The sequence below is a fragment of the Saccoglossus kowalevskii genome, chromosome 7 (assembly GCF_978046115.1).
Source record: "Saccoglossus kowalevskii chromosome 7, keSacKowa6.1, whole genome shotgun sequence".
Classification (NCBI taxonomy): domain Eukaryota; kingdom Metazoa; phylum Hemichordata; class Enteropneusta; family Harrimaniidae; genus Saccoglossus; species Saccoglossus kowalevskii.
This window is the reverse complement of record NC_140647.1, coordinates 17,079,615-17,098,019: the sequence shown is the minus strand read 5'-3', so window position 1 is coordinate 17,098,019 and position 18,405 is coordinate 17,079,615. Positions and strand designations below refer to the sequence as shown.

Here is an 18,405-nt window from a genome sequence, read left to right as displayed (position 1 = left end):
CTGCGTTTCATATCAACCAACATTAGCAGAGATCAGTGTGATTGCTGAGTTGCATACCTGCAGTATGCTCATGATAACCATATTATAATTATTATACTGTTTCCTACCTGCATGAAAATTTGATAAAAGAACACAGCTCAAAAATTCAGCAAAAGATGTATTTAAGATTTGTGGCTATCCTCGGGGGCGGACATCCGGGTATTTTCACCGCCCAGCAACCAGCGGCGGTGAAAACAAAGGCCCAAAACTCACAGAAAACAGTACCGGTACTTTGGGATGATTGTTGAGACTCCTCTGAACAGTGTAACAAGATTAGATCACCGTGTATAACATATATAAATTTGGTTGTTCGGGATTACTTCAAAGTTGAGTTTGTGTTGTTTTCTCGAATTTTCACCGGCTCAACCGGCGTTCCACAGCAGCGCGCACAGAGCCCATAAAAATGCATGTACAGTGGTACGCGTCTCAGCAACGTGGAACGTCTTGTGACGTAGCTCCGCCCCCGAGGATATGATTATTTGTGTTCAGTGACTGGTTCTATTTTTGCCATGCGCTACAGTGCTTCTGCTACCATTATAAACAAAGGAAAGTTTTGAACATGTTTCGAATGAATGCAAATACAGCTTTTTAATGACGATAAATTTTATTGTTTTCGGTGCTAGATTGTGTAATAGTATACTGTGGCATAGTCCATCGAAGTTTTAACATGTGTACATTTTAAATCTCTGTTTGATGAAATCTGGTCTTACGAATTACACATATGTTTAAAGACATATTTATAACAATTTTTAAATACCAATCAACAGCTTTTATTATTTTGATTTATAAAAATTTTATATTTACCGTATAAACATTTATACTGACTCCAGCTTTCAATGTATTTCTCTTACAATTTTGTTCAAACTTGGAACAAAAAATACAAAACTTAAATGGTTACTTATTGCACATTTCTGATTATTTTCAACCCATTTTTGCCTTCAAAAACCAAATTTGAATGTGTGATAGTTCATTGAACATGCATATTTCTTTTATCTATCTCAAGTGACTGAAATCCCATCATAATATTTATTTATTTTGTATTATTTGTTTGTTTTAGCTCCAGTGAGACGTCCCACTGGTCCTGTAGATGTGAGACCAGCATGGCATGACTCCAGAGCTGAATTAAACCATGCCAAGAGAAGAAACTTCACGATATCATTAAGACACAATCCAATAGAAAGTCGTGTCAGCAAGAGGGCTCCTTATGCTGGTGAGTATTACAATTAAAGTTAGAAAGGGGCCACTTATGCTGCTGTGTAATAACAATACAGTGAGCAAGAGAAGCCCTTAAGCTTGTGAATAATAAAAGTTTTGAAAAATGTTATGAATTTATACAAATTAATGATTTCATACTACCGTATCAGCTGTTTATTTCACTTCTACATAAACTGTTGCATAATGATTGCATGAAAATAGGATTTAAAGTTAGAGTTTAGGTTATTTAGGTTATGCCTGCATCATTTTTTTCATATTTTTCCAAAGATTTTTCTTGTAACTATGACTACCTGGTCCAAAATTAACAAATAAATTTAAAAAAAAATACATTCCAGTTGGTATAAAAGAATATATAACTAACATTTTATTTAATTTTGTTTGATAGCAAGAAAATATGATTCAATAGATCTAGCTGATATCAAGCATTATCCACGAGTGGAAAATGGCAACACAGTCACAGCACCCCCATATAGTTCATTGAACGACCCACATCTTGTGGACTATTTTGCCAGAAAATTTGGATTTCAACCAAAGCCACCGACCGCTGGGGTAAGTTGTTACAATTCTTGTTACATCTGGAAGTCTTAATTCCTATTGTTAACTTGCTATGCTTTATATGCTCCCAGGATGTCATGTTACACATGTCACACTCGCAATATGGATTCCAAATGCCTGTAAACAAGTAGTACTGTAAAATACTTTATTTTACCTGGAATTAATTTTCGCTGAAAGGACTTTTTTGGTTTTTGTATGGAATTTATGTTCAATGATTTTTGCTCAGTTAATGTAGGAATAGGAAAAAAAAAGATATTCGCTGGATTTTATTTTCACTGAATCATTCCTTCAGCGAAAATAGTGGAAATTAGTTCCAATCGAAAATATAAAGTATTTTACAGTAGAATACTGTGGAATACTTTATTTTCGCTGGAATTAATTTTCGCTGAAAAGGCTTTTTGGGCGTTTTGTGTGGAATTTATTTTCACTGATTTTTGATGAGTTTAATGTGAAATATAGGAAAAAAAGTATATTCGCTGGATTTTATTTTCACGGAAACATCCCTTCGGCAAAAATCGCGAAATTCCAAGCGAAAATTAAGTATTCTACAGTAGTTTTTTGTTTCCTTACAAAATGGTGAATGTGTACTGGTAATAGAGTGAAATTAAAACAATGTGACTATTTTTTTTTTCAATCCATGCTCAGCTTTAATACTCACTTGTGTTATATTTCTGAAAATTATTTTTGGTGGTGAAAATTGTGACAGGACAAAATAGACACTTGTGTTTCCACCCAATTGTTGATTAAAATGTTTCCATTGTGTGTTTACATTCCAGAGTGTGAGAAGTCGAACTGGAAGTGCAATAGGTCCCGGGGGTGGTAAAATTATTGTGTATAAGGTAGATGTGAAAACTGCAGATCGAAAAAATGCGGGAACCGATGCAAATGTGAGTCAAAGAAGCATTTTATTTTTGTGAAAGACTAAATTTTTCACAAATTTAAAAAATATACTTCAAAACATGCAAACTATTGCATCAATATTTTAGCAGAATAAATTATGGTAGATTTAATTCGTGAGAGGAAATTACTTGCATGAGTCAAGTTCTTTTGTTTCAATGAACATTAGGTTCAGAGGTCACAGTGACTTGCAAGAAATCTGTGATTTTGAATAGTACAAATATTGAATGTTTTACAATATATTCTTCATAACTATAAATAGATTACACCACTGATGATGTCATAGTTATATTATTCATAATCATTTCATTTATTTTTATAGGTTTTTATCTGGATTAAAGGAACTAAAGGAAAAATGCCAAAGAAGAAATTGTGTAAAATGACCTCCGTAAAGAAAAATGCCAAAATAGAATCCGGAGTACCATTTAAATTTACCAGGGGTAAAACAAAATCATTTAAACTGAAGAGTCAAGACTTAGGAGACTTAACATCACTGCGCATTGAGGTAAAAACTGTTATTGAAGGATTCTCAGACACTGATTATGCCTCTATTGTTTTTGTGGCACACTATTCGAGAATATAGGTTGATCTCAATTTTGGAGTTCAACTCCTGGTAGTATTTGAACTATGAATCTACTGTGGTGAACTAACCTCTATACCCAATCTGCTTCTGTCTTTTTTCTCTGCTTCATTTCAAAAATAGAATCCAGAACATTTGCTAGATGATTACTGTTCTGTTCTATAAATTTGCATATCTCGACCCTTAGCCTTTAAAACAACACCCAATCATTTAAGACAAGATGTTAGTAGCAAAAACCTCCACTTGAATACATGTAATTATTAAGTGTCATGCACATATTTGTCAACTGGTGGGTGATTCAAACACAGCAGAATCATGTAGGCATTTGCTGTTGTTGTATTTCTGTTCCATCCACTATAAATTTGCCTATCTTGACCTTTAGCTTTTGAAACAACACCCAATCATGTAGACATGATGTCAGTACCAAAGATCACCACTTGAATTATTAATAAATTACATGCCCTTATTTGTCAACTGGTGGGTGATTCTAATGCCAAAATCCTGTAGGTGTTTGCTGTTGTTGTATTTCTGTTCTCTCTTACATGTTATATTTTCAAAGTCACAGTAAATCAATTAATGTACAATTAATGTAGCTGTGTTGAGACTGTTATTGTTGGTAGATAAATAGATAAATCACTTTGAAATTTGAGGCAGGTGGGGTACAACTTCTATGTTTTCTCATTGCAAAAATATCATAATATATGCGAGAATATTTGTAGACAAATCAATAATGTCTGTATTGATTTTATTACAGCATGATGGCCTAGAAAAGAGATGTGGTTGGTTTTTAGAAGAGGTTGTTATTACCAATTTAATAAGTGGAAAATCATGGTTGTTTCCTTGTAATCAATGGCTGTCATTATTTGAAGCCGACTGTCAGCTGTCTAGAGAATTGAAAGCATATGATGGGAAGAAATATGGCAAAACAGGTCAGTGGTAGTTAATAAGAAGGTAGCGATATTAATGTTGTTAATCCAGATTCTGCATGAATTATATATTAACAGAATCTTAATTTTGCTAAAGTGCCAACACTCTCACTGTGAGAATATACTTTATTTTAAATTAGTGACATCTTGAATTTATAGCGAGATTACAAATAACCCAGTAGCTAAAACATGCTCGCGAAAAAGACATGTTTTACAGTTTTTTTTTTTTTTTTGATCTGATCAGATGTGTTGAAACAAATACAGCAAATTGAAATTCACTGTAATTTCTCTAAAGGACTATGTTCTTAAATTATACTTGAGGCAGTGTTACCTCAGCTTTAAATATCATCAATTTCAAAACAGTGTCCAGTTCCCTTTACTTACTTTACATTCAAATGTAGTATAGTAGCAGTGTAAAGTTCTTAACTGACTTGATAGTAATTCAGGAACTCTCTTTTGAAATCCACTGTAATTTATAATGCTTTAAAGCACTAACCAATTAACGTCAACATTTGATAGCGTTCTGAATGTCTTTGGTTGGTTGTTTTTCCAGAATACGAAGTTGTGACAATCACCGGTAATGTGAAAGGAGCTGGTACTGATGCTAATGTCTACGTTACCATGTATGGACAGAGGGGTACATCAAGTAAGAAACACCTGAGGCCAGAAGGAGCAGATGCATTTGAAAGAGGACAGACAGATATTTGTAGATTCAAATCTAACAATGTTGGCATGATTCGAAAAATAAGGTCAGATTTTAATAATTTTTGAAAACAATTTTGTATTGTTTTGTGGTTGTTAATAGGTGTGATGCACATATGAGGGGTTGTCCTTAGCTGTACCAATGTATGTCAATGTATATATTATTAAAGCAGTACAGTTATCACACCACTTCATGACTGTTCGGGTGCCATGCAAGATACATGGAATTCTAACATAGGCTGGGCAACTACTGTGAAGCCTTACCCTTATAAAGTAAAACACTGTAAAATACTTTATTTTAGCTGGAATTAATTTTCGCTGAAAAGACTTTTTGGGTATTTTGTATAGGATATATTTGACTGATTTTTGACGAGTTGAAAGTACAATATAAGGGAAAAGGTATATTCGGTGGATTTTATTTTTCACTAAATCATTCCTTGAGCAAAAAATTAATTCCAAGCGAAAATAAATTATTCTACAGTACTGTGTCAATTGTCAATCTTCCCAAAAATTGAAGTATTTCCTTGTTTATTTACGAAACATAACTTTTGGCAAACCTTGACATATTTAGAATGCTTTTCACTATGAAGCCATCAGGCCTCAACAATTCTGGAAAATGTGAAAAATAAGTTTGTAATTTTCTTGTAGGATTGAGCATGACAACACTGGATTCGGTCCTGGTTGGTTTCTTGAACGGGTTGTCATTACAGATTTAAGAAATCCAAAAAAAGCTAAGTTTTATTTCCCTTGCGGTCAGTGGCTCGCCAAGGATGAAGGAGATCGGTTGACGTACAAAGATTTACTGGGTAGTACAGATCCAATGGCTGTCAGGAAAGGTGTGTTGAGTTTTAATAGTGATTTTGTCTTCTTTCCTTTATCACAGAAAACAACAGTAATAAACTAATTAATTAATAAGTATAATACAAACCTACTAAGTTGGATAAAGTACCACAGTGCCATGCTGTATTCATTATAAACCTAAAAAAAATTTGTAATTTCTTTAATGATAATATAGTCACTCACTATTGAGTGTAATTGCTTCCAGTGCACCTCCATTACATGTTACAACACAATAATAGGACAATATTTTACCCATTATCCACTTACTATATACTGTAAACCGTTGAATTTTCATTCATGATGACAACATTTTGTAAAGTTGCTCTGATTATGTGTGTTTAGAAACGTCGGAATAAATTTCAAGTGCTACAAAATTTCCCGATTTTCACTGACTGAAATTTTCAAAAATGTGTCTCTTTAAATTCATGTAGTTTACGTTAATACTGACTTGACCAGTTTGATTGAATAATTTAATGTTAACTAAGAAAAAATGTTGTGCAGATCGCTGTGACTCAGTGGAATCTTCACCTCTTTGACTTTCCCTGAAATTTCAAGCGGTTTACAGTCTATTTCATTCATCATGTTTAATTATTCACATTTTGTTCTATAATTTTTTTCTCACTCATACCATACATACTGCCATTTTGCAGGACTAGGTAGGTTACATCTAATTAATAATAACTTCACTAAACTTTATCAGTTCAATATCATAGTATCGTGTGCACCAATGAATGTTTGTGATATACATTGATATAGAAATGTTGAGAGAAAAGGGCCCTATAATAAAAAAAATTGTTAATCATTGTGTTATATTATGTTCACTTTCATGTTGTATCATACACTGAAATGGCAACATAGCCAGCTTACTGTTTTGCTAGCCAGCTTACTGTTTCAGAACTGTTATGTGGTTGAAACTGGTTAGATCAAACTATTTTTATGTTGGTTCACAAAACGCACATGTGAAGAACAAGCCATTACTTTATGGTTCCCTCATCCAAAACTGATCCACATGATGCAAAACTATATTTTTTGCGAATTGACTGTCTACGAGCTGCCTTGAATAAACCATGTAAACTCATTAAACATTTTCGAACTTTTGTTACTCGCAATGTTAGATCACATGGTCAATAATTACATTTATGGCATGCCAATAGCTGAAACGTAATTGTTGGTTAAACAAAAAATTTCTTTTGACTGTCTTCATGTTGTGTATAACCCTGTACATCACAACATTGTATTTATTTATTTGTTTGTTTGTTTATTTGTTTTTGCGTTTATTTATTTATTTATTATGCATAAACATCACTTGAATTTGGGTATATATCATGCTTATAATGAACGGCATATGGGCTTGATCTTGGCTTGTGACTACGTAACAGATTTCATTCATGGTACATAATAAATCATAGTGAAACTAAAGAAGCATTGCCATTTCTGTTTATAAATTTGCTGGTCATCGTCGGCTACAAGAGAAATTGTAATTGTGATTCAGGATTTTCAGGCGTGGAAATGCATGTAAATGTAAGAAATAATGTAAATATTCTCTGCTGCGTAGTGAAATTAAACAATGTGTATTTGTCTATTCAGCTAATAAGTACATTGTACGTGTGTATACCGGAGATAGAGCAAAGGCTGGTACTGATGCTAATGTCTCCATCACAATCTTTGGAGAGTTTGGAGATTGTGGTGAGAAGAAACTACGGGCTAAAGGCAATAATTTTGAGAGAGGAAGGTGAGTACAAATGAACTTGTGTCTATTATTGAAAAAAACATTTGCATATTAAACTTATAAAAATTGAAAGTACATATTATCTACATCAAGCCAGCATGAGCACATATATTTATACAAGGTCTACAGAAGTGGGCGTGGTTGGCAGAAATAGGCATAGTTTACACAAATGGGTGTGGTCTACAGGAATTGACATAGTCTACAGAAGTTTTCATTTTATAATGTTTTGCTTATTTTCAGTGAAGACAAATTCATTTTAGAGTGTCCACATTTGGGTGAATTGAAGAAGATAAGAATTGGACATGACAACGCAGGACTTGGACCTGGTTGGTTTCTAGATAAGGTACAGGAATAATATAACATACGATACTGTTACTAGCAGTCAATTCAGTAAATAATGCTTTGTCCTATATCCTGTTGAATCTGTGCTGACAACTGTCACTTGAAATTTAAATAAAAAGTTGCTTGGAGAGTGATGAACTTTCCATGCATGGAATGAGAATTTGTATTATCATATGTTCCCTTGGCGGTGCATTTTAAAAAGATAAAATGAATAAATTTTGTTCATCATGACGTTAATACTGTACTATAATATAATATAATATAATATAATATAATATAATATAATATAATATAATATAATATAATGTAATGTAATGTAATGTAATGTAATGTAATGTAATGTAATGTAATGTAATGTAATATAATATAATTTAAAGTAATATGATATTCATAGTTACTGATAGGTGTGTAATGTAATGTATTTTTGTATTTGAATGTAGGTAATAATAGATGACTCTGAACAGAAGAGGTGTTATGAATTTCCATGTCATAGGTGGTTTGACAAAAGAGAAGATGATGGTCAGATACAGAGAGATATATTAGTTGGAGGTAAACCAGGAGATGCCCCTGCAGGTAAACACACATCTTTTAGTGGTATTTACTTTTATTGCTATTATTCACTTTGAAATTAACATGGTCAAGTGACAATAGATAGAAATAAAAAAAGGATTATATATGTGTGTCATATCATCCTAACACATTGCGTGTGAATGGTTAAAGTTTTGCTGCTAGAAATGTTCACTGTCAAATAATTTGAGAGTGTTTGGAGAGCATAATTTTTGTGAAAGTTAAAATTGCACTGGAGATTATTTATATAGCTTTATCAAGGTGCTGGGACTATTACGTGATGTACATGTATTTGAGGGTATGAATATGCACAAAGAGTGTAAAGTATTTAAAAAATCGCACATACAAATGTATTTGTCGCACTGAGTTATTATTGGCATGTGAATTGATCGATCAAATTGGAAGCGGAAGCAATTACTGGATCATAGTACATTTGTATTTTAACAAGGAATAAAGTGTGTATGCATTGCAGTCATTCGTAGATTGATTACTTTTAATGATTGAGTTAATTTATCATTCAGGTTTTCCGTATGAATTCCGTGTGACTACCAGTGACAAACGCCATGCCGGTACCAGTGCCAGAATCTATGTGATAATGTATGGTGGTGAAAGAGGTGAAGAGAACAGTGGCAAGGTCTGGTTGAATGATGGCAAGTTTGAGCGTGGTCGTACAGATATTTGTAACGTGGAATGTGCTACAATGCTGAGTCCGCTGTCTCGGTTAACCATCGGTCATGACAATTCGGGACCCGGATCGGGTTGGCATCTAGAAAAGGTAGGTTAATAGCCTTGCACACACTTTAGGATGTTCTAATTTTGAGGGCATTTTTTTTTTAAATTTATTTAACTCATTTAATTCGATCAAACATGCATAATATATTGAATCTAATTCCACATCAGGTTGAGGTGTACTGTCCGGCTACTGGTATAACGCAGACATTTGTATGTGATAAATGGCTGGCAGACGACGAGAGTGACGGTTGCATTGAGAGGACCATGAACGAAAGTGAATCTATGAGAAAAGTTAAGAAAGCAAGTAAGTACACAGATTCAATCAAAATCTGCATTCTTATGCTAGAATTTGTGTGCAATGTATTTCAATAATGTCTGGCTTGATGACTGAATCATCCTGTCCAGATTAAAACTTATTGTGTCAAACAGAACAGCTGTGACAGTGAATGAATATTACCTATCAAATGCAATTAAATCTGTGAATCCTAGAATCTAGTGCTTAATGACTGGTTATTATGACAGCAACATAATCTGAGGCCACATGTCACATGTCAAATAATGTTTTACAAGGCCATCAACCTGATCATGTCATTTCAGTTTATTGTTTCATTCATGTTATAAGGGACAGATAAAAAATGCACATCACTAAGATTTGCAATACATACCAACCAGTACTACTATAGCTACTAAAAAGTTGTCCATAGATTCCAGGTTTCTATGCAGTCCAATAACTCCCAAATATGATAAACATGGTCCAGATTGTCAAACGCATGTGTTTCGTTTCCAGAATTAGTATTCAGTCTTTCAGAAATGCTTAAAACCTAGTGAAATATAAAGAATTTTTTTTGTGTTGTCATACTCAGCATGTACATGTATAGTAATTTATTCATATTCAATATTATAATAGCACAATAGTCTCACATCCAGCACTCCACTGTTTCACTTCTACCATATTTACATTTGACTAAGATATAAAAACAACTAATAATTTATATAATCCACAAAATCTCCCTCTTAGTTTGACATTAACAGACATTCATGAATTCTATCAGAGTAGCTTCCTAGCCATAGTAGACTTGGTTTGGTACAACATTTTAAGTTCCCAGAAAAGTATTCCAATTGAATAAGCATTGATTTGTGTAAAAAACAAATTGTTTGTATTCGCATTTATCAAGAAAATTACAAAAGTTTGCATAATGGCAAGTGTCATAGACAATGTTCGCATGCCACCAAAGTGAAATCGCTCCCTCTATCGACGTATACCAAGTGTGCCAGAAAGTTGTCGTTGGCATTGTTAGGAGCTATTCGTCAGTTATTTCATGCTTTTATCATAGTTTACTCAAATATTTCTCAGTTACTCGAATTATGGGTCTAACACAAAACTGCCATGAAGCTGAACCCAAAATACGATGAGATTTAGGATATAGATATATAATCTAAAGAGAAAATATTGTTGAGTTATATATCACTGACTATGGTGGTTCTTACACGTCATTTCTGTAATCATTCCAGTACTTTTTGTGTTTTATTTTCTTGTCCTATTCTTTCATTTCAGAAAATATTTGGCATGTGACTGTACACACAGGTGACCAGACTGCTGCCGGCACAGACTCCAAAGTCATGTTGTGTTTGTACGGATCTAAAGGCAAATCAGATGATATAGTACTTAACAATGCAAGCGATAACTTTGAAAAAGGCAACGTAGACAGTTTCAAAATAGAAGTGCCTGATGTTGGCAAACCTTATAAGATACGAATTGGACACGATAATGCTGGTGCATTTGCTGGATGGTTTTTGAAACAGGTATGTGTCTGTATGTGTTAATTTGTGTGCACGATTTGTTTGTGTGCAAGATTTGTTTTAGGTAGTTATGCCTATCATCCCTCTTGGGCCACCAACAAGATTCCTCCAACTAGGAGAGGTTCTGTGTCAGTTTTTCCACTTCTCCCCAGGTATAGCCCAGCTTCCGGACATCAGCCTCTACATCCCATCGCCAGGTGTTTCTTGGACGACCTCGTTTTCTTTTTTTCCTGTGGGTTTTATTTAGTGCTGCCCTTGTGATGTTTTGGACTGTTTTTCATAGGGTACCGGTATGTCCCAGCCAGCGCCAGCGTCTCTGAAATATCTCCCGTTGTAAGGGCTGTTGACTCATTCTTTCCCATAACTCCTGGTTGCTGATCACAACTGTTTTATCGTATTTTCAGTATTCTTCGTAGACAAACATTTATGAACATCCAGGCTTTCAAGATTTGTTTGTGTGCAGGATTTGTCCCAAACTTCAAGTACCATTCAGTGTGTTATTGTATAAACTGAAAATGAAATTGATGTTTTTTACTACTGCAAGTAAATTACATATAATGACACTGTAAAAAAAAATAATTAAATTTGTTTTCTTGTAAGGTTACAATGGAAAATATGTCAACAAAGAAGAAATATATTTTCAATTGCAATAGATGGTTTGCTAAAGACGAGGATGATGGTTGTGTTGTCAGAGAGATCCCAGCTGAGGGAGAAACTATTAAAAAACCACAACCACGTAAGAACATATATTGTTATAGTAGTTTCAGTTAGTTTTGTAACTCTTTAAAAACCATTATTTTTCCCACCAACATTTTCACATTTTCATGTATTTTCTATAATTTCTTTTATGTTTTGACCAAATGAACATATATTCTGATTGGCTCCACGTTTGAATCAAAATAAAAAGAATAAATGTGAAAAAAAATATATTGGCTTATATTTTATGAAAGGTGACCATAGTTGTCTTTGGAATTTCAGTGCTAATTAAGACCAAATCATGTTCACTATCCAAGCCTTAGGTTGGTGAAGAAAGTCTGTAACAAATCCCATGATGCAATGCAATATTTCCAGACAAGATTCTTCATAATCTGGTTCCAATTTTCAACAATTTTTACAGTCAAATATTTTCGTGACAAAATCCAAATATATTTTTTTTTATAAATTGATATTTACTTTTCAACCAAACAGATAGAATAAAATATTGATAGAAATTCAAAATTTTAGAAATTGACATTCTTGTATAGAAATGAGTAGATTTGTAATGGGACTATATTGTGTGGAAGGTTACAAAAGTTAACATTGGCAGTGAAAGCGTTATATTTTTTAAACCAGACAATAATGTAACTGCATATAACATGCAGTGGTTTGATAAGTATATAACAAACTTTACTCATTTTTTTTAAAAGTTGTGAAATACAATGTATCCGTGGTAACCAGTGACAAATTTGGTGCTGGTACAGACGCCAATGTATTCTGTGTGCTTTATGGTGACCAAGGAGATACAGGAGAGCGCCCTCTAGTCAAAAGTGAACACATCAATAAATTTGAAAGAGGTGATGTAAGTAATTGTTCTCATTTTTGTTATCATTGTCCACACAATAGGGGACGCTAACTTTGAAATGTATTCCATTACCATTTTCTACCACCTGGCAACCCTCGCGGTGAAAACAAAGACCAAAAACTCGCAGAAAACGGTACTTTGCGATGGTTGTTGAGAGTCCCCTGAACAGTGTAACAAGATTAGCCCTACGTGTGTAGCATATATAAGTTTGGTTGTTCAGGATTACTTCAAAGTTGAGTTTGTGTTGTTTTCTCAAGTTTTCACCGGCTCCACCGGCGTTCCACAGCAGCGCGCACAGAGCCCATAGAAATGCATGGTACAGTGGTGTGCGTCTTAGCAACGTAGAACGTCTGTGACGTAGCTCCGCCCCCGAGGATACTATTTATTGTATTGTTACAATGTCTTAATTAAAATTAGTGATAATAAAATACCACTATTATTTACACATCTGTTTCTTTAGAAAGAAAAGAGCTGACATCGGAAACACAATTTTTCTTCACGGTTTTCAAAATTGAATAATCAGCAACATAAGCCGTTCTTGATAATTTTAATTTCATAATGAATCACCTTTTTTCTTCCCATTGTATCCTGCTTTCTTACCATATGCACATAATAGATCAATGCTTTTGAAAGAGGTTCAGTAAGTATGTTTATTGCTTAAAAGGTGTTGTTTTTGTTATGTCACGTGCAATATGTTCCGTTTCTCTGACCTCTACTAACTTTACACACTTTCTTCATCACTTTCTAAGACATTTAAAAATGTGTTAAATTTATAGTTTTTTTAATACAGGTATTATTATGTTGATTTAAAAAAAAAATCTTTTTGTACTAGTATCTCTATGGAGATAATATATCTATGCTGTATCTGCTCTATCAGAAAGACATACACTTAAAATCTTTTTGTAATGTTAAAGCAAACAAATTACAATGTGAGTTCATGAAATTCCACCTAAACACATTTCTTGAGGATCTGATGTGTTTTATTGGAGATGCACTTCTGTTTGAGCAAATACAGTATAGTAATATGTGTGAATTTTTGCATGCAAGCACCAGACTAGTGTAACCACATCATGTAACATCATTCAAGGCAGAGTACATTTTTGCAATTCACAAATTAGAAAAAAATGGAAAAATTTTTGAACTTTATATCATCCACAATTATAATGTCAACAATTTCTAGTATGGCATTCCAGAGATGTGGCTAACTTGTGAAATCTGTGGATGTTTAAAAAACTCAGCAAAGCAAAATTTTAAAATTTAGGTACCTGAACTTGTTTCCATGGAAACAATAACTTTGTGATTACAATGTAACATGGAATCCTACTTTGGTGGCCAATTTGGATTGGGAACTGAACAAAATGTTAATTATTGAGGCTCTATTAAAAAAACAAGTTTGGATATTTTCTGCGGAATTTAAAACAGCTGATCATAAAGAATAATTTAGTATTAAAATTCCTGTTCCAATAGTATGATAGCTGCTATCATTTGCTGCATATACTCCCTTATATTCATTGAGAGCCAAGTAACCATGGATACATTTATAAATGCACGTAATCTAGATCCTATTGAATGAGTGACCATAGGTAATAGTAGAATCCTTTTGTAGTTAGCAAGGATTCACAATAACCAGGCATTTTGGGCAATAGTATTTCATCAGTAGGATATGAAAAAGTAGTGCACGTTGTAGACAGGTATCATGTAGTATGTATATTTAGGTGGTAGACAAACAGAAATGGCATGTTTGTTCATTCACTTTGGCGCTATAGTTCCAAGATAGAGTATTGTTTTATGCTGTATGTACATACTTTTATTTAGATAATGATCCTTAGTAAACGTTTATTTTCTTATTTTCTAGCACATTATATTCATAATTTATCACTGATGATGCAAAATGCTGATCTGTGATTGGCTACATCATATCATGTGATGCACCATAATTTAAAACCCAAATTGACATTGTGTAATGATAATTTCATTTGCAGACTGATACTTTTGAAATTGAGGCAGTGATGCTAAAGAAATTGCGACGAGTAAAAATATTCCATGACGGCAGTTGGGCTGGAGCAGGATGGCATTTGGATAAAGTTATTGTAGAAGAACAGAATAACCCTAAATCTAAAATCGTCTTTCCATGTAACAGGTACAACTTAAATTTTATCAGACTCTATGGATTAGATTACTAGAAATATAAAAGATCATTTTTTTCGTTCACTTCAAGATCATGTGTTATGTGTGAAATGGATTATTAAAGAAAGGCAGAGGTCATAGCATCACAGCATCAAAACATCATGTTGGATCTGACAAATGCGAAAGTAATTTTAATAATGTGCTCTTCACATTTGAATATCAACATTTTAACATTGAACTATTATAATAAACTCGATTTAATCCTTATTGTTTTATCATAACATGCACATGTATATTTGTATTTTAGATGGTTAGATCGAGATGAAGATGATGGTTTGATAGTAAGGGAATTAGTACCAGAAGGTGTATCACAATTGCTGTCCAGTAAGTAGCTATTAATGTCTGTGCAATGAATGCTTGGTTTATTGTTTGAAGAGAAAATAAGAGAAATATGTTACATAGGAAAATATTTGTCTAAATAGACTGGAAATTTGTCTAAACTGAACCCTGATACCTGTCTTAGCTGAATGCTTTTTCTTAGTAACACATTACCTGTCCAAACTGAACACTGTAAAATGAAACTAAACTATGGAAAAAAAAATTCAAATCTCAAAATAAAAAAATGCATTTATTTATTAATGCATTTTTTTTTTTGAGATTAAATTTTGATTTTCTTAAAATTTTATTTTTAGTTTTTTTCTAAAATTTGGACAAAAACCTGTAAAAATGCTAGGGATACATTTTAACTGATGAGCACAGTGACCAGAAACATGAGTGGTCCTTATCTTTGTGATTATGATTACAACTGATTTATTTTTCATCCTAGCAACATCATATCATGTGACCGTGAAGACAGGAGAAGAGCGGAATGCTGGTACCGATGCTAATGTCTATCTTAAAATGTTTGGTGAGCTTGGTGACTCTGGACAACTTCCGCTCAAGCAGTCTGAAAATACAAAGAACAAATTTGAAAAAGGAAGAAAGGATAAATTTGTGCTTGAAGCATGCGATATCGGCAAGGTAGTTATCTATTTTATTCTCGGGTTATTTTGATGGCTTTTATGTTGAGCATAATGGATTGAATTGGATATAAATACTGTGGAATACTTTATTTTCGCTGGAATTAATTTTCGCTGAAAAAGCTTTTTGGGCGTTTTGCTTGGAATTTATTTTCACTGATTTTTCATGAGTTTAATGTGAAATATAGGAAAAAAAGTATATTCGCTGGATTTTATTTTCACGGAATCATCCAATCAGCGAAAATAGCGAAAATAAATTCCAAGCGATAATAAAGTATTCTACAGTAAGTGATTGTTCAATTACAAGCAAGTCATAATAGAAATATTGTCATTAAAATACATATTTATCCAAGCATCTATAAGATAAGTGTACTGTAAAATACTTTCGCTTGGAATTAATTTTCACTATTTTTGCTGAAGAAATGATTCAGTGAAAATATTGCCTATATTTTACTTCAACTGGTCAAAAATCAGTGAAAATAAATTCCATACAAAACACCCGAAAAGTCTTTTCAACAAAAATTAATTCCAGCTAAAATAAAGTATATTACAGTATGCAACTTAGATATCCGGTGATATGTGATGATGTTCTCACAAGATCTCAAGTTCTTGCAGTTTTCTTTAGTGTGTGCGTACAATCAGCAATATTTTAGCCAATGGCACCACGGAAGAGATGTTAGGAAATGAACATTAACCAGTTCTTTCACAGAATCACTCATTTTCCTATTTCTAGGAATGTATATTTGTCGCAATTCGTGACTTTGTCAATTTGTGTGAGATCTTCAATGCATATCTGACCACTTGCATACCTTCATCCTATAAGTCTTTGATCTAACAGACTTGATGATAATATGAGCAATAAAAAACTGTGCGCATCATAGGCTCACCAGAAGTAGTGTATTTTTTCTGTACAAGAATTCTTTGTTGAGGTGTCTCACATTCAATAAAATTTAAATTAATTATAAAAAAAAATTGTTATATTTTCTCAGCTTGAATATATTAAGATTGGCCATGATGGTAGTGGACCTGGTTCTGGTTGGTTCTTAGACAGCGTAGAGATAGATATACCATCAAATGGTCTCAATTATATGTTTGCCGCTCATCGCTGGTTGGCTGAAAGTGAAGGAGATGGAGAGATAGAGGTGGAGCTACAAATCACCGAAATGAAAGAGTTTTCACCAAGTACGTCAAAAGTGTGAATTTTTTGTCCCATGAAATTTGTACGCATACCACAAGCATTTTTTTTACCTATTGATAACCAAAAATGTTGAGCAAAGGTTTTCAATCAAATTAATGACCAAAAAAAATGAAAAGTAAGAGGGGTAACAGTGACTGTGATTTCCTCATTGCATTACCCTCCCCTACTCAATATTGTACATCAGATACCTCAAATTAGTTGACAGACATTTTAATATTTAGCCACAGGGAATAATTTAGAAAAATTTCAAAAAATTCTTGTCAAAGGTGTGAATTAAAGTTTAAAAGTGATGCAACTATAGGATGTTTATATGAACATCTTATGAACATGTAAAAGTCATATAATGTGCATGTGTCACTGTATGTCAGGAGCATGTTTTCTTAATGAATGCGTAGACCAGAGTGTTGATTTTTTTCATCACATTGTTTGAGTTTTATAGTAATTTTTGAAGTACATGTTGAGAACATCATATAATACCTATCATACCTGAAAACCAGATTGGCTGAAAGGGACCAGAGTTGCCAGAATGAGACCAGAGTAACCAAAATGTAATTATTTGCAGGAATACCATATGAAATAACAGTGATCACCGGAGACAAGTCTGGAGCTGGTACCGATGCCCAAGTTTTCATCAGAATGTACGGCCTTAAAGGAAAAACTGATGAATTTATCCTTAATAACAGAACTGATAATTTTGAAAGGGGCATGACTGATAAATTCAAGGTAATTAAACTTTGACAATGGAGGTTCTACTCTCTTAATTAATAATCAATTCACAATAAGAGAGAATGAGGAAATGTTTGTTTTCTGTTTCAGATGACATTTTGTGGATCCAACCTTTATTCCATGTATTCAGAGACCTTGTTTAATAACTGTTACCGGTACTGAACATATACAACTTCACAGTTTAATGATAAAAAATGATGTTTTGCAAATTTAAAATGAATTTTATGACTTAGATCAAAAGTAAAATCAAGTGATCATCAACTACTTCTTTTCTTTAGATTGAAGCGGCTGATGTAGCAATGTTAACAAAGATCCGTATTGGTCATGATAATAGCGGCAGATCGGCTGGGTGGTATCTCGAAAGAGTGATTATTGAAAGATTTCCCCCAAAGAGAAAAATGAAACGAAAGAGGAGCGGAACACCGAGAAGAAGAGGAGAGTATGATGAGGAGGATTACGATGATATTCCTGAAACAAATGTAGTAAATTTTGTGTGCAATAGATGGTTTGCCAAAGATGAAGAAGATCATCAGATTGTCCGGGAATTACTTCCAACTGATGAGGAGGGTAGGGCTCTCAAAGGACATGGTCTGAATTGTGAGTACCATGGCAACTGTTTTCAAAATCTTGTGCTTTTTTGATAATTTGGGTTGAAATTTGAAAGCAGTGTCAAATTCTTGCAACTAGAAATAGATTTAACATCAAATTTATTCTGTTGCAGCTAGATATATTTATGATGTCAGAATTTGAGAGTGATAATATTTTGTGAATGTCACAGAAATCTTAATGTTACAATATTTTGTCTTTTCCCTGACTCAAATAATTTGCAAAGAGTTGTTTTTCACAAAAT

General features: G+C 33.3%; 1 protein-coding gene across 2 annotated transcripts in view; it reads left to right on the top strand.

The window, feature by feature from the left end:
• LOC100378579 (lipoxygenase homology domain-containing protein 1-like) overlaps positions 1 to 18,405 on the top strand; it is a 48,054-nt gene that overhangs the window by 10,266 nt on the left and 19,383 nt on the right. Inside the window, exons 3-24 of one of the 2 annotated variants that reach the window (XM_085501184.1) lie at positions 1,097 to 1,249; positions 1,640 to 1,803; positions 2,586 to 2,696; positions 3,029 to 3,211; positions 4,041 to 4,215; positions 4,766 to 4,961; positions 5,563 to 5,750; positions 7,342 to 7,486; positions 7,724 to 7,826; positions 8,266 to 8,398; positions 8,914 to 9,167; positions 9,293 to 9,428; positions 10,680 to 10,927; positions 11,525 to 11,660; positions 12,331 to 12,482; positions 13,102 to 13,125; positions 14,468 to 14,625; positions 14,920 to 14,996; positions 15,439 to 15,632; positions 16,621 to 16,813; positions 17,392 to 17,552; positions 17,834 to 18,152. In XM_085501184.1, coding sequence (XP_085357310.1) covers positions 1,097 to 1,249; positions 1,640 to 1,803; positions 2,586 to 2,696; positions 3,029 to 3,211; positions 4,041 to 4,215; positions 4,766 to 4,961; positions 5,563 to 5,750; positions 7,342 to 7,486; positions 7,724 to 7,826; positions 8,266 to 8,398; positions 8,914 to 9,167; positions 9,293 to 9,428; positions 10,680 to 10,927; positions 11,525 to 11,660; positions 12,331 to 12,482; positions 13,102 to 13,125; positions 14,468 to 14,625; positions 14,920 to 14,996; positions 15,439 to 15,632; positions 16,621 to 16,813; positions 17,392 to 17,552; positions 17,834 to 18,152 — 3,603 coding nt within the window. The remainder of the gene's footprint in view (positions 1 to 1,096; positions 1,250 to 1,639; positions 1,804 to 2,585; positions 2,697 to 3,028; positions 3,212 to 4,040; positions 4,216 to 4,765; positions 4,962 to 5,562; positions 5,751 to 7,341; positions 7,487 to 7,723; positions 7,827 to 8,265; positions 8,399 to 8,913; positions 9,168 to 9,292; positions 9,429 to 10,679; positions 10,928 to 11,524; positions 11,661 to 12,330; positions 12,483 to 13,101; positions 13,126 to 14,467; positions 14,626 to 14,919; positions 14,997 to 15,438; positions 15,633 to 16,620; positions 16,814 to 17,391; positions 17,553 to 17,833; positions 18,153 to 18,405) is intronic. The other variant, XM_085501185.1, reaches the window with a different exon arrangement.